Source organism: Salmo salar, chromosome 15 (genome assembly GCF_965601325.2).
Source record: "Salmo salar chromosome 15, fSalSal1, whole genome shotgun sequence".
Lineage (NCBI taxonomy): Eukaryota > Metazoa > Chordata > Actinopteri > Salmoniformes > Salmonidae > Salmo > Salmo salar.
In genome coordinates, this window is record NC_138305.1 from 28,433,804 (window position 1) to 28,455,000 (window position 21,197).

General features: G+C 42.6%; 1 protein-coding gene across 6 annotated transcripts in view; it reads right to left on the minus strand.

Moving 5' to 3' along the window:
- Positions 1-21,197, minus strand: part of LOC106571102 (ryanodine receptor 3) — a 234,663-nt gene that overhangs the window by 86,566 nt on the left and 126,900 nt on the right. For 5 of the 6 annotated variants that reach the window (XM_082961634.1, XM_082961632.1, XM_082961631.1 and 2 more), the window contains 5 exons: positions 20,915-21,134; positions 20,181-20,381; positions 4,476-4,578; positions 3,861-3,995; positions 150-296 (listed from right to left, as the gene is read on the minus strand). In XM_082961634.1, coding sequence (XP_082817760.1) covers positions 150-296; positions 3,861-3,995; positions 4,476-4,578; positions 20,181-20,381; positions 20,915-21,134 — 806 coding nt within the window. Of the gene's footprint in view, positions 1-149; positions 297-3,860; positions 3,996-4,475; positions 4,579-20,180; positions 20,382-20,914; positions 21,140-21,197 lie in introns of all 6 variants that reach the window. The other variant, XM_082961633.1, reaches the window with a different exon arrangement.

Consider the following 21,197-nt stretch of genomic DNA (forward strand, 5'->3'; position numbering starts at 1 on the left):
AAAGTTAGATTTTCAATCTGTATGACTATGCCCATATTTAATTGCAATTGAAGGAATGACACGATACTAAAATCACAACCCAGGGAGCTAAGACTGGACAATTCGCTCCACACATCAGACTGGGTCTGGGAGTCAAGGACAGTACATACTCTTCCTCATGGCCCTGAGCAAAGCTCCGATGCCGTCGTACTGACGTCTCAGCAGGCTGAACATCACACGAACCAGCTCTGGGTCCTGGATGCTGCACTCCTGAGCCCAGCTAGCCATGGTCTGGCTGATCAACTCCTTCAGGTTGGCTAGAGAGGAGAGAGAGAGAGATTCCAGTGTGTTGGTATATTAGCAAGCCCGTAGCTACAAATGAGGACGCCGAGGATCTCTGTACTTGTTTCAAAAAGCAGTTTTTTTTAGTGGGGGGTGAATTCGGTCAGGGTCTCAACTTACTGTTGAGAGTTAGAATAGTAGAATAGACAAGGTGCAGCTGCAGTTTTCCTCTTGTTTTATGTCACTTACTGACAGTCACTCAATTAGCACAAGTCAGCACATTTTTTTTAGATTGATAAGTTAGCTGGCTAGGCTAACCAGGCTATCTTTAACTTTAACTCTACCTATATGTACATATTACCTCAATTACCTCAACTAACCGGGCCCCCCAACACATTGACTCTGTACCGGTACCCCCTGTATATAGCCTCACTATTTTTATTTTACTGCTGCTGTTTAATTATTTGTTACTTTTACTTTTTACTTTTTATTTTTTACTTATAATTGTTACACTTTTTTCTTAAAACTTGTTAAAGCATTGTTGGTTAAGGGCTTGTAAGTAAGCATTTCACTGTAAAGTCTACACCTGCTGTATTCGGCGCATGTGACAAATAACATTTGATGTGATTTATCTAAACTTGTAGTAATCATGGCCTACAGGGGGCCCACATTGATTATGTTAGTCACTCTCACTCAGATATCCTATTAACAAGGCACAAGTCATGGCAACGTGTGGAACTGCAGGAAATTAGTTGTAAAACTGCACATTTTTCTCTCCAACCCATGGCAAAATGTGTAGAATTGATTGCAATGAGTTATGGCCCTGTATATTAGTAATATCTTGTATTAGTAACACAGCAAATATATCCAGTTTACTCCTGAGCCCAGCTAGTGGTCTGGAAGATGAGTTCTTTCAGCTTGGCTAGATACACACATACACACCCACGCACGCACATGCACACATAAACACACACCCACACACTCACACGCACACACATACACACCCACACACGCACACATAAACACACACACACATGAACACACACACATGCATGCACACATGCACACATGCATACACACATACAAACACATACACTCTATAACACACACACACTCTGCTGCTCTTTCCCCTATTCCACTTTCCTTTATTCTCATCTCATCTCCCTACCTCTCCTCTCCCCACCTCTCCTCCCCCACCTCCCCCTACCTCTCCTCTCCCCATCTCCCCCTACCTCTCCTCTCCCCACCTCTCCTCCCCCAACTCCCCCTACCTCTCCTCTCCCCACCTCTCCTCCCCCACCTCCCCCTACCTCTCCTCTCCTCCCCCACCTCCCCCTACCTCTCCTCTCCCCATCTCCCCCTACCTCTCCTCTCCCCACCTTCCCCTACCTCTCCTCTCCCCACCTTCCCCTACCTCTCCTCTCCCCACCTCTCCTCCCCCACCTCCCCCTACCTCTCCTCTCCCCACCTCTCCTCCCCCACCTCCCCCTACCTCTCCTCTCCCCATCTCCCCCTACCTCTCCTCTCCCCACCTTCCCCTACCTCTCCTCTCCCCACCTCCCCCTACCTTCCCCTACCTCTCCTCTCCCCACCTCCCCCTACCTCTCCTCTCCCCACCTTCCCTACCTCTCCTCTCCCCACTTCTCCCATCTCCTCACCCCTCTCCCCACCTCTCCTCTCCCCACCTCCCCCTACCTCTCATCTCCCCACTTCACCCATCTCCTCACCCCTCTCCTCTCCCCACCTCTCCTCTTCCCCACCTCTCCTCTCCCCACCTCTCCCTACCTCTCCTCACCTCTCCCATCTCCTCACCCCTCTCCTCTCCCCACCTCTCCTCTTCCCCACCTCTCCTCTCCCCACCTCTTCAATCCCAAAACCCCTCTCCTCTCCCCACCTCTCCAATCCCCTCTCCTACCTTCCTCTCTCCTAATATAGACTTCCTAAACACCCTGAAATCCCCCTTCATCCTCATGTGAAACTTTCCCTTTCCCCTCTTTTTCTCAATAAACTCTATACAACTTCCCCTAAACGTTTATCTAATTAAGTCAATGATACTGGACTAGACAACAATGTTAAGTCCCCATTAGAAGTCTCCCTCAACAGATATTGGAACGTTATATTACGTATGGTGAACAACATCTAACTTCTGATTGTCCTTCAAACCTCTGATACTCATAAAGTGGTTTACTGGGGAGAGAAACTGAACAATCTCTTCCAAGTAAACCATCAGTAGGTGCAGCTAGGTACCATTTACATTTCTGTAAAACTAAAAGTAGATATATATATCTACTTTTAGTTTTACAGAAATGTAAATGGTATATATATATATATATATATATTCTGTCACATACACCGGATAGGTCCAGTGAAATGTGTTGTTTTAGAGGGTATGACATAGTAAATGAAAGCTGGTTGACAGCCAGAACCCTACCCCGGGGGTCAAAGAGCTCCACACACACACACACACACACACACACACACACACACACACACACACACACACACACACACACACCACACACACACACACACACACACACACACACACACACACACACACACACACACACACACACACACACACACACACACACACACAGAGTACAATCTGTCTCCACCTGGTTCAGAAGTGAGGCTGTCCAAAAACACTTTGCTGCCTGACTTCTAACGAGGGTTTTGCGTTCAGCTAAATAACAGAGAGAGGAAGTTTCCTCTGGTGTAAACCTCTGGAATGGTGCTGTGGAGTTGTGTTAAGTGAGCTGCAGAGAACAGACTGGGGTTTTGTTGTAGACCTTTGTAGTGTTGTGGAGGAACCATACAAGTTACACATGTCTCTTGAACTGCACTGTTGGTTAAGGGCTTGTAAGAAAGTATTTCACGTTAAGGTCTACACATGTTGTATTCAGCATTTCAAGTTAAGGTCTACACATGTTGTATTCAGCATTTCACGGTATGGTCTACACCTGTTGTATTCAGCATTTCACGGTATGGTCTACACCTGTTGTATTCAGCATTTCACGTTAAGGTCTACACATGTTGTATTCAGCATTTCACGGTATGGTCTACACCTGTTGTATTCAGCATTTCACGTTAAGGTCTACACATGTTGTATTCAGCATTTCACGTTATGGTCTACACCTGTTGTATTCGGCGCATGTGACTAATGAAGTTTGATTTGATGTGTTACAGAATAATAATATCGGCTTCCATCAGTGAGGTTAATATGAGGTTTAATACTTAAAACCGACAGGGATCTCATCATGACTATACGTAGGTAACTCTTCAGTATTGCAGTGTGAACCTTTAGCGCCCACCATTACAATTCAACTCTGTCCTGCCAGACGATCAGGTAAAAGTGAAAAGGGTGTTTTAATGTCTGTCTGTCTGATGGACGTATATCACGTAAATGAATTTTAATGTATCATCTTCAGACAGAGAGATAGATAGAGATGTTCCTTCTTTTCCTACCCTTTAATGAACACTTCTGAAGGGCAATGACAAGCGGGAAACATGCCTATTCTCAGACAGTCTCTTCCTGAGAGCAGCCTGAATTGACTGAACTGAAAACGGCATTAACGTCAACCCTGTTAGTAGCTTACTGGGAGCAGCTTGTTCCTGCTCTGTAGGTTCCTCCTCTAGTTTCTTGGGCGGCCCCTTGATCTTATAGAGCATGGCTAGCAGACGACCCTTTATAGACGTGTCTTCCTCCTCCTCCTCCTCCTCCACGGGGATGCCTGCAGGGACCGAGACGGGGAGAAATAAGAAGGGCAGGACTGGGAGGATCATTTTTTAACTCTGGTGTCTCCATCACATTGTGACATAGAGGTTGTACTCTTTGGTAGACTTAAGAGTTTATAATTACATTTAACATATATAATCAATATTGAACTGTGAAGCTATTGATCAATACACATCCCACTGGGCACTGACATCAATTCAACATGTATTCCACGTTGGTTCCACGTAATTTAATTGAAATGACGTGGAAACAACATTGAGTTGAACCAGTGTGTGCCCAGTGGGAGGCAACCTGTCAAGAGGCATCATGTCATGTAGGAAACATTGTACATTTGGGATGAACTTTTGATTTAATAACTGAAATTATGTATTGATTTAACATCAATGGAAGATCTGTGAGTTACTGTACGCTCCTGCATTTCAAGTTAGGATTTGTCTTTTAACTGTCAGTGTGTGTGTCTGCGTGGACATCGTACCACAGTGCAGTCTCAGTTCATCATGGAAGCTGTAGAGGTCTTCCTGAATCTCTTCAGGACAGGGACAGTCCTCCCCAGCAGCAAAGTTTAACAGGATGTTGATCTATATGGAGGGAGGGAGGTGTGTTAATGATAGAGAGAAAAAGGAGAGAGAGAGAGAGAGAGAGAGAGAAAGAAAGATATATTCCCTACAGCACAGCATCATTACTGTGAGTCGGACTGGCCCGGAGATTCTCTATGACATCACATCTGTTTGATCCATGAAGAGGAGAACGGTATGGATGGTTTTCCCACCTCTAGCTTGCGGACATCATTTACAGAGCATACTACAAGGGGATATATTCCCATCCTACGGTGAGGAAAGCAATTTACCAGGAAGCACCCTACGGTAATATGGCCTTTGGACCAAACGCCTGCTACACAGATGGGCAGCTAGCTATACGTGGAGAGGCACATGCTAGCTATAAAAGACATTCACTATAAATTCAATTGAGCCCTGTCCTGCCGGATGTGGGACAATGTTTTGATTTTATTTTTGGCACTGCTGCTTCTTAATAAAATATTGTGAGAAATAGAGGTCTTTGTGATTAGTGATGTGAATAGTGATGTGATGTGATGAGTGATGTGATTAGTGATGTGAGGCGATTAGTGATGTGATTAGTGATGTGAGTTGTGATGTGATTAGTGATGTGAGGTGATTAGTGATGTGATTAGTGATGTGAGTTGTGATGTGAGTTGTGATGTGATTAGTGATGTGAGTGGTGATGTGATGTGAGTAGTGATGTGAGTAGTGATGTGAGTTGTGATGTGATTAGTGATGTGATTAGTGATTTGAGTAGTGATGTGATTAGTGATGTGATGAGATGTGAGTAGTGATGTGATTGGTGATGTGAGTAGTGATGTAATGTGAGTAGTGATGTGATTAGTGATGTTATTAGTGATGTGAGTAGTGATGTGAGTAGTGATGTGATTAGTGATGTGAGTAGTAATGTGATTAGTAATGTGATGAGAGTAGTGATGTGATGTGAGTAGTGATGTGATTAGTGATGTGATGAGATGTGAGTAGTGATGTGATTGGGGATGTGAGTAGTGATGTGATGTGAGTAGTGATGTGAGTAGTGATGTGATTAGCGATGTTATTAGTGATGTGAGTAGTGATGTGATTATTGATTTGAGTAGTGATGTGATGTGAGTAGTGATGTGATTAGTGATGTGATGAGATGTGAGTAGTGATGTGATTGGTGATGTGAGTAGTTATGTGATGTGAGTAGTGATGTGATTAGTGATGTTATTAGTGATGTGAGTAGTGATGTGATTAGTGATGTGAGTAGTAATGTGATTAGTAATGTGATGTGAGTAGTGATGTGATGTGAGTAGTGATGTGATTAGTGATGTGATTAGCGATGTTATTAGTGATGTGAGTAGTGATGTGATTAGTGATGTGAGTAGTGATGTGATTAGTGATGCGAGTAGTGATGTGATGTGAGTAGTGATGTGAGTAGTGATGTGATTAGTGATGTGAGTAGTAATGTGAGAAGTGATGTGATAAGTGATGTGATTAGTGATATGATTAGTGATGTGATTAGTGATGTGATCAGTGATGTGAGTAGTGAGGTGATTAGTGATGTGATTAGTGATGTGATTAGTGATGTGATTAGTGATGTGATTAGTGATGTGAGTAGTAATGTGATTAGTAATGTGATGTGAGTAGTGATGTGATGTGAATAGTGATGTGATTAGTGATGCGAGTAGTGATGTGATGTGAGTAGTGATGTGATTAGTGATTTGAGTAGTGATGTGATTAGTGATGTGATTAGTGAGTAGTGATGTGATTAGTGATGTGATTAGTGATGTGATTAGTGATGTGATTAGTGATGTGATGTGAGTAGTGACGTGATTAGTGATGTAATTAGTGATGTGATTAGTAATGTGAGTAGTAATGTGAGTAGTGACGTGATTAGTGATGTGATGTGAGTAGTGATGTGATGTGAGCAGTAATGTAATGTGATGTGATGTGAGTAGTGATATGATGTGAGTAGTGATGTGATTAGTGATGTGATGTGATTAGTGATGTGAGTAGGGATGTGATGTGAGTAGTGATGTGATTAGTGATGTGATTAGTGATGTGATGTGAGTAGTGATGTGATGTGAGTAGTGATGTGATGTGATTAGTGATGTGAGTAGTGATGTGATGTGCGTAGTGATGTGAGTAGTGATGTGATTAGTGATGTGATGTGAGTAGTAATGTGAGTAGTGATGTGAGTAGTGATGTGATGTGATTAGTGATGTGATTAGTGATGTGAGTAGTGATGTGATGTGAGTAGTGATGTGATTAGTGATGTGATGTCAGTAGTAATGTGAGAAGTGATGTGATTAGTGATGTGATTAGTGATGTGATGTGATTAGTGATGTGAGTAGTGATGTGATTAGTGATGTGAGTAGTGATGTGATTAGTGATGTGATGTGAGTAGTAATGTGAGAAGTGATGTGATTAGTGATGTGATGAGTGATGTGAGTAGTAATGTGAGTAGTGACGTGATTAGTGATGTGAGTAGTAATCTGAGTAGTGATGTGATTAGTGATGTGATCAGTGATGTGATTAGTGATGTGATTAGTGATGTGATCAGTGATGTGAGTAGTGATGTGATTAGTGATGTGAGTAGTGATGTGATTAGTAATGTGATTAGTGAGTAGTGATGTGATTAGTGATGTGATTAGTGATGTGAGTAGTGATGTGATTAGTGATGTGATTAGTGAGTAGTGATGTGATTAGTGATGTGATTAGTGATGTGAGTTGTGATGTGAGTTGTGATGTGATTAGTGATGTGAGTGGTGATGTGAGTAGTGATGTGAGTAGTGATGTGAGTTGTGATGTGATTAGTGATGTGATTAGTGATTTGAGTAGTGATGTGATTAGTGATGTGATGAGATGTGAGTAGTGATGTGATTGGTGATGTGAGTAGTGATGTAATGTGAGTAGTGATGTGATTAGTGATGTTATTAGTGATGTGAGTAGTGATGTGAGTAGTGATGTGATTAGTGATGTGAGTAGTAATGTGATTAGTAATGTGATGAGAGTAGTGATGTGATGTGAGTAGTGATGTGATTAGTGATGTGATGAGATGTGAGTAGTGATGTGATTGGGGATGTGAGTAGTGATGTGATGTGAGTAGTGATGTGAGTAGTGATGTGATTAGCGATGTTATTAGTGATGTGAGTAGTGATGTGATTATTGATTTGAGTAGTGATGTGATGTGAGTAGTGATGTGATTAGTGATGTGATGAGATGTGAGTAGTGATGTGATTGGTGATGTGATTAGTGATGTTATTAGTGATGTGAGTAGTGATGTGATTAGTGATGTGAGTAGTAATGTGATTAGTAATGTGATGTGAGTAGTGATGTGATGTGAGTAGTGATGTGATTAGTGATGTGATTAGCGATGTTATTAGTGATGTGAGTAGTGATGTGATTAGTGATGTGAGTAGTGATGTGATTAGTGATGCGAGTAGTGATGTGATGTGAGTAGTGATGTGAGTAGTGATGTGATTAGTGATGTGAGTAGTAATGTGAGAAGTGATGTGATAAGTGATGTGATTAGTGATATGATTAGTGATGTGATTAGTGATGTGATCAGTGATGTGAGTAGTGATGTGATTAGTGATGTGAGTAGTGATGTGATTAGTGATGTGATTAGTGATGTGATTAGTGATGTGATTAGTGATGTGAGTAGTAATGTGATTAGTAATGTGATGTGAGTAGTGATGTGATGTGAATAGTGATGTGATTAGTGATGCGAGTAGTGATGTGATGTGAGTAGTGATGTGATTAGTGATTTGAGTAGTGATGTGATTAGTGATGTGATTAGTGAGTAGTGATGTGATTAGTGATGTGATTAGTGATGTGAGTAGTAATGTGATTAGTGATGTGATGTGAGTAGTGACGTGATTAGTGATGTAATTAGTGATGTGATTAGTAATGTGAGTAGTAATGTGAGTAGTGACGTGATTAGTGATGTGATGTGAGTAGTGATGTGATGTGAGCAGTAATGTAATGTGATGTGATGTGAGTAGTGATATGATGTGAGTAGTGATGTGATTAGTGATGTGATCTGATTAGTGATGTGAGTAGGGATGTGATGTGAGTAGTGATGTGATTAGTGATGTGATTAGTGATGTGATGTGAGTAGTGATGTGATGTGAGTAGTGATGTGATGTGATTAGTGATGTGAGTAGTGATGTGATGTGCGTAGTGATGTGAGTAGTGATGTGATTAGTGATGTGATGTGAGTAGTAATGTGAGTAGTGATGTGAGTAGTGATGTGATGTGATTAGTGATGTGATTAGTGCTGTGAGTAGTGATGTGAGTAGTGATGTGATTAGTGATGTGATGTCAGTAGTAATGTGAGAAGTGATGTGATTAGTGATGTGATTAGTGATGTGATGTGATTAGTGATGTGAGTAGTGATGTGATTAGTGATGTGAGTAGTGATGTGATTAGTGATGTGATGTGAGTAGTAATGTGAGAAGTGATGTGATTAGTGATGTGATGAGTGATGTGAGTAGTAATGTGAGTAGTGACGTGATTAGTGATGTGAGTAGTAATCTGAGTAGTGATGTGATTAGTGATGTGATCAGTGATGTGATTAGTGATGTGATTAGTGATGTGATCAGTGATGTGAGTAGTGATGTGATTAGTGATGTGAGTAGTGATGTGATTAGTAATGTGATTAGTGAGTAGTGATGTGATTAGTGATGTGATTAGTGATGTGAGTAGTGATGTGATTAGTGATGTGATTAGTGAGTAGTGATGTGATTAGTGATGTGATTAGTGATGTGATGTGAGTAGTAATGTGAGTAGTGATGTGATTAGTGATGTGATGTGAGTAGTGATGTGATGTGAGCAGTAATGTAATGTGATGTGACGTGAGTAGTGATGTGATGTGAGTAGTGATGTGAGTGGTGATGTGAGTAGTGATGTGATTAGTGATGTGAGTAGTGATGTGAGTGGTGATGTGATGTGAGTAGTGGTGTGAGTAGTGATGTGAGTAGTGATGTGATGTGAGTAGTGGTGTGAGTAGTGATGTGATGTGAGTAGTGATGTGAGTAGTGATGTGATTAGTGATGTGATTAGTGATGTGATGTGATTAGTGATGTTATTAGTGATGTGAGTAGTGGTGTGATGTGAGTAGTGACGTGATTAGTGATGTGATTAGTGATGTGATTAGTGATGTGAGTAGCGATGTGAGTGGTGATGTGATTAGTGATGTGAGTAGTGATGTGATGTGAGTAGTGATGTGATGTGAGTAGTGATGTGATTAGTGATGTGAGTAGTGATGTGATGTGAGTAGTGATGTGAGTAGTGATGTGAGTAGTGATGTGATTAGTGATGTGATGTGAGTAGTGATGTGATTAGTGATGTGAGTAGTAATGTGATTAGTGATGTGATGTGAGTAGTGACGTGATTAGTGATGTAATTAGTGATGTGATTAGTAATGTGAGTAGTAATGTGAGTAGTGACGTGATTAGTGATGTGATGTGAGTAGTGATGTGATGTGAGCAGTAATGTAATGTGATGTGATGTGAGTAGTGATATGATGTGAGTAGTGATGTGATTAGTGATGTGATGTGATTAGTGATGTGAGTAGGGATGTGATGTGAGTAGTGATGTGATTAGTGATGTGATTAGTGATGTGATGTGAGTAGTGATGTGATGTGAGTAGTGATGTGATGTGATTAGTGATGTGAGTAGTGATGTGATGTGCGTAGTGATGTGAGTAGTGATGTGATTAGTGATGTGATGTGAGTAGTAATGTGAGTAGTGATGTGAGTAGTGATGTGATGTGATTAGTGATGTGATTAGTGATGTGAGTAGTGATGTGATGTGAGTAGTGATGTGATTAGTGATGTGATGTCAGTAGTAATGTGAGAAGTGATGTGATTAGTGATGTGATTAGTGATGTGATGTGATTAGTGATGTGAGTAGTGATGTGATTAGTGATGTGAGTAGTGATGTGATTAGTGATGTGATGTGAGTAGTAATGTGAGAAGTGATGTGATTAGTGATGTGATGAGTGATGTGAGTAGTAATGTGAGTAGTGACGTGATTAGTGATGTGAGTAGTAATCTGAGTAGTGATGTGATTAGTGATGTGATCAGTGATGTGATTAGTGATGTGATTAGTGATGTGATCAGTGATGTGAGTAGTGATGTGATTAGTGATGTGAGTAGTGATGTGATTAGTAATGTGATTAGTGAGTAGTGATGTGATTAGTGATGTGATTAGTGATGTGAGTAGTGATGTGATTAGTGATGTGATTAGTGAGTAGTGATGTGATTAGTGATGTGATTAGTGATGTGAGTTGTGATGTGAGTTGTGATGTGATTAGTGATGTGAGTGGTGATGTGATGTGAGTAGTGATGTGAGTAGTGATGTGAGTTGTGATGTGATTAGTGATGTGATTAGTGATTTGAGTAGTGATGTGATTAGTGATGTGATGAGATGTGAGTAGTGATGTGATTGGTGATGTGAGTAGTGATGTAATGTGAGTAGTGATGTGATTAGTGATGTTATTAGTGATGTGAGTAGTGATGTGAGTAGTGATGTGATTAGTGATGTGAGTAGTAATGTGATTAGTAATGTGATGAGAGTAGTGATGTGATGTGAGTAGTGATGTGATTAGTGATGTGATGAGATGTGAGTAGTGATGTGATTGGGGATGTGAGTAGTGATGTGATGTGAGTAGTGATGTGAGTAGTGATGTGATTAGCGATGTTATTAGTGATGTGAGTAGTGATGTGATTATTGATTTGAGTAGTGATGTGATGTGAGTAGTGATGTGATTAGTGATGTGATGAGATGTGAGTAGTGATGTGATTGGTGATGTGAGTAGTTATGTGATGTGAGTAGTGATGTGATTAGTGATGTTATTAGTGATGTGAGTAGTGATGTGATTAGTGATGTGAGTAGTAATGTGATTAGTAATGTGATGTGAGTAGTGATGTGATGTGAGTAGTGATGTGATTAGTGATGTGATTAGCGATGTTATTAGTGATGTGAGTAGTGATGTGATTAGTGATGTGAGTAGTGATGTGATTAGTGATGCGAGTAGTGATGTGATGTGAGTAGTGATGTGAGTAGTGATGTGATTAGTGATGTGAGTAGTAATGTGAGAAGTGATGTGATAAGTGATGTGATTAGTGATATGATTAGTGATGTGATTAGTGATGTGATCAGTGATGTGAGTAGTGATGTGATTAGTGATGTGAGTAGTGATGTGATTAGTGATGTGATTAGTGATGTGATTAGTGATGTGATTAGTGATGTGAGTAGTAATGTGATTAGTAATGTGATGTGAGTAGTGATGTGATGTGAATAGTGATGTGATTAGTGATGCGAGTAGTGATGTGATGTGAGTAGTGATGTGATTAGTGATTTGAGTAGTGATGTGATTAGTGATGTGATTAGTGAGTAGTGATGTGATTAGTGATGTGATTAGTGATGTGAGTAGTAATGTGATTAGTGATGTGATGTGAGTAGTGACGTGATTAGTGATGTAATTAGTGATGTGATTAGTAATGTGAGTAGTAATGTGAGTAGTGACGTGATTAGTGATGTGATGTGAGTAGTGATGTGATGTGAGCAGTAATGTAATGTGATGTGATGTGAGTAGTGATATGATGTGAGTAGTGATGTGATTAGTGATGTGATTAGTGATGTGAGTAGGGATGTGATGTGAGTAGTGATGTGATTAGTGATGTGATTAGTGATGTGATGTGAGTAGTGATGTGATGTGAGTAGTGATGTGATGTGATTAGTGATGTGAGTAGTGATGTGATGTGCGTAGTGATGTGAGTAGTGATGTGATTAGTGATGTGATGTGAGTAGTAATGTGAGTAGTGATGTGAGTAGTGATGTGATGTGATTAGTGATGTGATTAGTGATGTGAGTAGTGATGTGAGTAGTGATGTGATTAGTGATGTGATGTCAGTAGTAATGTGAGAAGTGATGTGATTAGTGATGTGATTAGTGATGTGATTAGTGATGTGAGTAGTGATGTGATTAGTGATGTGAGTAGTGATGTGATGTGAGTAGTAATGTGAGAAGTGATGTGATTAGTGATGTGATGAGTGATGTGAGTAGTAATGTGAGTAGTGACGTGATTAGTGATGTGAGTAGTAATCTGAGTAGTGATGTGATTAGTGATGTGATCAGTGATGTGATTAGTGATGTGATTAGTGATGTGATCAGTGATGTGAGTAGTGATGTGATTAGTGATGTGAGTAGTGATGTGATTAGTAATGTGATTAGTGAGTAGTGATGTGATTAGTGATGTGATTAGTGATGTGAGTAGTGATGTGATTAGTGATGTGATTAGTGAGTAGTGATGTGATTAGTGATGTGATTAGTGATGTGATGTGAGTAGTAATGTGAGTAGTGATGTGATTAGTGATGTGATGTGAGTAGTGATGTGATGTGAGCAGTAATGTAATGTGATGTGACGTGAGTAGTGATGTGATGTGAGTAGTGATGTGAGTGGTGATGTGAGTAGTGATGTGATTAGTGATGTGAGTAGTGATGTGAGTGGTGATGTGATGTGAGTAGTGGTGTGAGTAGTGATGTGAGTAGTGATGTGATGTGAGTAGTGGTGTGAGTAGTGATGTGATGTGAGTAGTGATGTGAGTAGTGATGTGATTAGTGATGTGATTAGTGATGTGATGTGATTAGTGATGTTATTAGTGATGTGAGTAGTGGTGTGATGTGAGTAGTGACGTGATTAGTGATGTGATTAGTGATGTGATTAGTGATGTGAGTAGCGATGTGAGTGGTGATGTGATTAGTGATGTGAGTAGTGATGTGATGTGAGTAGTGATGTGATGTGAGTAGTGATGTGATTAGTGATGTGAGTAGTGATGTGATGTGAGTAGTGATGTGAGTAGTGATGTGAGTAGTGATGTGATTAGTGATGTGATGTGAGTAGTGATGTGATTAGTGATGTGAGTAGTGATGTGAGTAGTGATGTGAGTAGTGATGTGATTAGTGATGTGAGTAGCGATGTGAGTGGTGATGTGAGTGGTGATGTGAGTGGTGATGTGAGTAGTGATGTGATGTGAGTAGTGATGTGAGTAGTGATGTGAGTAGTGATGTGAGTAGTGATGTGAGTGGTGATGTGAGTGGTGATGTGAGTGGTGATGTGATTAGTGATGTGAGTAGTGATGTGAGTAGTGATGTGAGTGGTGATGTGAGTAGTGATGTGTGGTGATGTGATTAGTGATGTGAGTGGTGATGTGAGTAGTGATGTGAGTAGTGATGTGATTAGTGATGTGAGTAGCGATGTGAGTGGTGATGTGAGTAGTGATGTGAGTAGTGATGTGAGTAGTGATGTGAGTGGTGATGTGAGTGGTGATGTGAGTAGTGATGTGAGTAGTGATGTGAGTGGTGATGTTATTAGTGATGTGAGTAGTGATGTGAGTGGTGATGTGAGTAGTGATGTGAGTGGTGATGTGAGTATTGTCTGTGTCAGACATGTAGGAAAACCCAGTGTCAGCGAGCCCCAGCTTCAAGGGTTGCACGTTCAACCCCAGTGCTAGGCACTTGTTTAAAAACCCTACCTCAAACCTTAACCCTAACCTTAACCATTCTTTACCCAACCTCAAACCTTAACCCTAACCTTAACCATTCATTACCCTACCTCAAACCTTAACCCTTACCTTAACTATTCATAACCCTATCTCAAACCTTAACCCTTATCTTAACCATTCAGAACCCTATCTCAAACCTTAACCCTTACCTTAACTATTCATAACCCTATCACAAACCTTAACCCTTACCTTAACCATTCAGAACCCTATCTCAAACCTTAACCCTTACCTTAACCATTCAGAACCCTATCTCAAACCTTAACCCTTACCTTAACCATTCAGAACCCTATCTCAAACCTTAACCCTTACCTTAACCATTCATAACCCTATCTCAAACCTTAACCCTTACCTTAACCATTCATAACCCTGTCTCAAACCTTAACCCTTACCTTAACCATTCAGAATGAATTCGGATTCTGAAGTGAGACTCTGAGAGCTTGTTGGTGTGCGTTGATTGGTGTGTGGTGTGTGTGTTTGTGTGTGTGAGTGTGTAGTGTGTGCGTGTGTGTGGTGTGTGGTGTCTGGTGAGTGGTGTGTGTGTGGTGTGTGTGTATGGTGTGTGTGTGTTTGTGTGTGCGTCGTGTGTGTGTAGTGTGTGTGCGTGTGCGTGTGTGTTGTGTGTATGGTGTGTGTGTGTGTGTGGTGTGTGTGTATGGTGTGTGTGTGGGTGGTGTGTGTATGGTGTGTGTATGGTGTGTGGTGTGTGTATGGTGTGTGTGTGGGTGGTGTGTGTATGGTGTGTGTGTAGTGTGTGCTCATGAGCGTGTTGGTGTGTGTGAGGTGTTCTCGATCTCGCTTTCTCTCTCTCTCTGCTGAGTTATGTTCCTCTACTCAGCTCTCAGGCACAGCGAGGACAGAGAGACAGTTACATTTAATAGATCAAAAACACTGGTTCTAAGTATCTGTGAGTCTGACTACCTCTGTGCATCACCCGTTGTTCTACACAAGTAAAAGTATAAAAGGGATACTTTGAAAGTGCGGTGTGCTTCTTACTTTTGAAAGCCATTTGAACATGTTCCACCTGCTAGCTAAAGCAACCCTCAGATGTGCTAGTGCATTCCATTTGCAACTTCTAATTGCCACCACCTTTAACTGCTGAGCAGTATTCACAAGTTAGTCAAAACCACTGACACAGGGACAGTTAGATATTTCTGCAATGGTTAAGAATAGGATTAGGGTAAAGGTAATCTGATCCTAGATCTGATGCGCCGTCAGAGCATTTACAGTAAGACTCAACACCCAAGCTGAAGGAACCTAAAATCAGAATAGCTGCCACCAGGGACAACTATCAGAGGCTGGGTTAGGGTTAACTATCAGAGGCTGGGTTGGGCTTAACTATCAGAGGCTGGGTTGGGCTTAACTATCAGAGGCTGGGTTGGGCTTAACTATCAGAGGCTGGGTTGGGGTTAACTATCAGAGGCTGGGTTAGGGTTAACTATCAGAGGCTGGGTTGGGGTTAACTATCAGAGGCTGTGTTGGGGTTAGGGTTAATTATCAGAGTCTGGGTTAGGGTTAACTATCAGAGACTGGGTTGGGGTTAACTATCAGAGGCTGGGTTAGGGTTAACTATCAGAGGTTGGGTTAGGGTTAACTATCAGAGGTTGGGTTAGGGTTAACTATCAGAGGCTGGGTTAGGGTTAACTATCAGAGGCTGGGTTGGGGTTAACTATCAGAGGCTGTGTTGGGGTTAGGGTTAATTATCAGAGTCTGGGTTAGGGTTAACTATCAGAGGCTCTGTTAGGGTTAACTATCAGAGACTGGGTTGGGGTTAACTATCAGAGGCTGGGTTAGGGTTAACTATCAGAGGTTGGGTTAGGGTTAACTATCAGAGGTTGGGTTAGGGTTAACTATCAGAGGCTGGGTTAGGGTTAACTATCAGAGGCTGGGTTGGGGTTAACTATCAGAGGCTGGGTTGGGGTTAACTATCAGAGACTGGGTTGGGGTTAACTATCAGAGGCTGGGTTGGGGTTAACTATCAGAGGATGGGTTAGGGTTAACTATCAGAGTCTGGGTTAGGGTTAAGCATCAGAGGCTGGGTTAGGGTTAAGCATCAGAGGCTGGGTTAGGGTTAACTATCAGAGTCTGGGTTGGGGTTAGGGTTAACTATCAGAGGCTGGCTTGGGGTTAACTATCAAAGTCTGGGTTAGGGTTAACTATCAGAGGCTTGGTTGGGGTTAACTATCAGAGGCTGGGTTGGGGTTAACTATCAGAGGCTGGGTTGGGGTTAGGGTTAACTATCAGAGGCTGGGTTAGGGTTAACTATCAGAGGCTGGGTTGGGGTTAACTATCAGAGGCTGGGTTAGGGTTAACCATCAGAGGCTGGGTTAGGGTTAACTATCAGAGGCTGGGTTGGGGTTAACTATCAGAGGCTGTGTTGGGGTTAACTATAAGAGGCTGGGTTAGGGTTAACTATCAGAGGCTGGGTTAGGGTTAACTATCAGAGGCTGGGTTAGGGTTAACTATCAGAGGCTGGGTTAGGGTTAATTATCAGAGGCTGGGTTGGGGTTAGGGTTAATTATCAGAGGCTGGGTTGGGGTTAACTATCAGAGGCTAGGTTGGGGTTAACTATCAGAGGCTGGGTTGGGGTTAACTATAAGACGCTGGGTTGGGGTTAACTATCAGAGGCTGGGTTAGGGTTAATTATCAGAGGCTGGGTTGAAGTTAGGGTTAATTATCAGAGGCTGGGTTGGGGTTAACTATCAGAGGCTGGGTTAGGGTTAATAATCAGAGGCTGGGTTGGGGTTAGGGTTCATTATCAGAGGCTGGGTTGGGGTTAACTATCAGAGGCTGGGTTAGGGTTAACTATCAGAGGCTGGGTTGGGGTTAACTATCAGAGGCTGTGTTGGGGTTAGGGTTAATTATCAGAGTCTGGGTTAGGGTTAACTATCAGAGGCTCTGTTAGGGTTAACTATCAGAGACTGGGTTGGGGTTAACTATCAGAGGCTGGGTTAGGGTTAACTATCAGAGGTTGGGTTAGGGTTAACTATCAGAGGTTGGGTTAGGGTTAACTATCAGAGGCTGGGTTAGGGTTAACTATCAGAGGCTGGGTTGGGGTTAACTATCAGAGGCTGGGTTGGGGTTAACTATCAGAGGCTGGGTTGGGGTTAACTATCAGAGGCTGGGTTGGGGTTAACTATCAGAGGATGGGTTAGGGTTAACCATCAGAGGCTGGGTTAGGGTTAACTATCAGAGTCTGGGTTAGGGTTAAGCATCAGAGGCTGGATTGGGGTTAACTATCAAAATCTGGGTTAGGGTTAACTATCAGAGGCTTGGTTGAGGTTAACTATCAGAGGCTGGGTTGGGGTTAACTATCAGAGGCTGGGTTGGGTTTAGGGTTAACTATCAGAGGCTGGGTTAGGGTTAACTATCAGAGGCTGGGTTGGGGTTAACTATCAGAGGCTGGGTTAGGGTTAACCATCAGAGGCTGGGTTAGGGTTAACTATCAGAGGCTGGGTTGGGGTTAACTATCAGAGGCTGGGTTGGGGTTAGCATTAACTATCAGAGCATGGGTTAGGGTTAACTATCAGAGGCTGGGTTAGGGTTGGGGTTAACTATCAGAGGCTGGGTTGGGGTTAACTATCAGAGGCTGGGTTAGGGTTAACTATCAGAGGATGGGTTGGGTTAGGGTTAACTATCAGAGGCTGGGTTTGGGGTTAGGGTTAACTATCAGAGGCTGGGTTGGGGTTAACTATCAGAGGCTGGGTTGGGGTTAACTATCAGAGGCTGGGTTGGGGTTAACTATCAGAGGCTGGGTTGGGGTTAACTATCAGAGGCTGGGTTAGGGTTAACTATCAGAGTCTGGGTTAGGGTTAACTATCAGAGGCTGGGTTGGGGTTAGGGTTAACTATCAGAGCCTTGGTTGGGGTTAACTATCAGAGGCTGGGTTGGGGTTAACTATCAGAGGCTGGGTTGGGGTTAGGGTTAACTATCAGAGGCTGGGTTAGGGTTAACTATCAGAGGCTGGGTTGGGGTTAACTATCAGAGGCTGGGTTAGGGTTAACTATCAGAGGCTGGGTTGGGGTTAACTATCAGAGGCTGGGTTAGGGTTAACTATCGGAGGCTGGGTTGGGTTAGGGTTAACTATCTGAGGCTGGGTTTGGGGTTAGGGTTAACTATCAGAGGCTGGGTTGGGGTTAACTATCAGAGGCTGGGTTGGGGTTAACTATCAGAGGCTGGGTTGGGGTTAACTATCAGAGAGTGGGTTAGGGTTAACTATCAGAGGCTGGGTTGGGGTTAACTATCAGAGGCTGTGTCGGGTTTAGGGTTAATTATCAGAGGCTGGGTTAGGGTTAACTATCAGAGTCTGGGTTAGGGTTAACTATCAGAGGCTGGGTTAGGGTTAACTATCAGAGGCTGGGTTAGGGTTAACTATCAGAGGTTGGGTTAGGGTTAACTATCAGAGGCTGAAACCCCACCTCTTTAAGGAATACCTGGGATAGGATAAAGTAATCCTTCTAACCCCCCCTTAAAAGATTTAGATGCACTATTGTAAAGTGGTTGTTCCACTGGATATTATAAGGTGAATGCACCAATTTGTAAGTCGCTCTGGATAAGAGCGTCTGCTAAATGACTTAAATGTAATGTAAATGGTTAGGGTTAAGTAACAGAGGCTGGGTTGGGGTTAGGGTTAACTATCAGAGGCTTGGTTGGGGTTAACTATCAGAGGCTGGGTTGGGGTTAACTATCAGAGTCTGGGTTAGGGTTAACTATCAGAGGCTGGGTTAGGGTTGGGGTTAGGGTTAAGTAACAGAGGTTGGGGTTAGGGTTAACTATCAGAGGCTGGGTTAGGGTTAACCATCAGAGTCTGGGTTAGGGTTAACTATCAGAGGCTGGGTTAGGGTTAACTATCAGAGGCTTGGTTGGGATTAGGATTAACTATCAGAGGCTGGGTTAGGGTTAACTATCAGAGGCTTGGTTGGGGTTAACTATCAGAGACTGGGTTAGGGTTAACTATCAGAGGCTGGGTTAGGGTTAACTATCAGAGGCTGGGTTGGGGTTAGGGTTAACTATCAGAGGCTGGGTTGGGGTTAGGGTTAACTATCAGAGGCTGGGTTAGGGTTAACTATCAGAGGCTTGGTTGGGGTTAACTAACAGAGGCTGGGTTAGGGTTAACTATCAGAGGCTGGGTTGGGGTTAGGGTTAACTATCAGAGGCTGGGTTGGGGTTAACTATCAGAGACTTGGTTGGGGTTAACTATCAGAGACTGGGTTGGGGTTAACTATCAGAGGCTGGGTTGGGGTTAACTATCAAAGGCTAGTTGGGGTTAACTATCAGAGGCTGGGTTGGGGTTAGGGTTAACTATCAGAGGCTGGGTTGGGGTTAACTATCAGAGGCTGGGTTGGGGTTAGGGTTAACTATCAGAGACTGGGTTGGGGTTAACTATCAGAGGCTGGGTTGGGGTTAGGGTTAACTATCAGAGGCTGGGTTGGGGTTAGGGTTAACTATCAGAGGCTGGGTTGTGGTTAACTATCAGAGGCTGGGTTGGGGTTAGGGTTAACTATCAGAGGCTGGGTTGGGGTTAGAGTTAACTGTAAGAGGGTGGTCTGTTTGAGACAGATTAGTCCAACATCTGTTATTCTGAAAACGTTGAATCAACGTTCTTTCTACATCATTTCAATGAAATTATGTTGGACCAACATGGAATAGACGTTGAATTGACGTCTGTGCCCAGTGGGATATGTCTGTCTCATGATTGAAGCCTTTACAAGGGTCCATAGACTGGTCAAACGGGGACCTGCCATTTGGTATTTTGGGGGTTCTTGATGTGTTTGAACTTTTAATTGTAGCTCTTTCATTACAGAAATGCTTTAAAAGAAGGTTTTACTTCCGGTTACTTTATTTTATGGCAGCCTTAGGCTTTTTTCACATTTTTATCAAGATTGTTGGATGTAAGTAATTTTTTCTGATTCTGATACTAGATAATTCTGATTCTGATACTAGTCTGCCAAACATGGAGAACGACGGAAAAACAAAACAGAACAAATGCTTCTTCTTAACACCACTGTTATTAAATGTCGATAAGTTTTCTGCGCCCCCCCAAAAAAACAACCACGACTAAAACACTACCTGCTCCTGAGGAGGGGATCTGAACTCCTTGGTCTTCTTGGCGGTGACGGCAGCAGACATGTTGAGGGCCAGCATCAGCTGGTTATACCGGAACTTCTGGTTGTACTGCAGCTTGGACACGAAGCTGTCTGAGAAGGACACGATGGCCTCGATACGTTGCTTCAGCTCACAGTCGCAGAAGTAGTGAAGCAGCTCACACATCTAGTAGAGAGTTAGATCATGTTGGATCATGGACAGTACAGTGCAGTACAGTTCACAACAGGGTTGGGCTCAATTCTGAATTGAGTTGTGAATTGCTCTTTAATTCCAACAAACAGAGATTAAGTTAGTACTACCTAGTAGAGAGGGATATTTCAGTCAGTATTGCATATACAGTCCATCTATAGTTAGTACATACATACCTGTGTTACATGTGATGTACCAATTATGTTTTAGTGTTAAACAAGTTGTTTAATCTGATCACAAACATTTGATGTTTTTGCTGATGATGGTTTTGCTGGTAATGACTTTGCTGGTATATTTAATTTGATTGAGTAGCCAGCCAATTTACTCGTTGGCATCAATCAACAGTCCATTTAGCTGGGACTGAACACCTGGTGCTTCAACAACTCTGCCAGTGTGTGAGACTCTGAGTGTGTGTGTGTGTGTGTGTGTGTGTGTGTGTGTGTGTCTGTGTGTGTGTGTGTGTGTGTGTGTGTGTGTGTCTGTATGCGGTGGTGGGCTCTCTCTCCTACCTGTCGTTTGACAGACTCAGGCAGTGTCTTCTCCAGCAGTCCCTTCACAGACATTTTGACCTCCTTGGTCTCCTCCTCACCAGCCTCCACAGCCTTCACCTCGTTGCTGCTCACTTCCTCCTTCTCTCCTCCTCCTGCTGCTGCCTCCACCTCCTCCACCTTCGCCTCCTCATCTTCTGGCTCCCCGAACACGTTGGGATCGATGAGGAGCAGGATCAGCCTCACCTAGTACATGAAAAAAAACATGCCACATATTTAATGCAAATACAGGTAACTGTCAAAA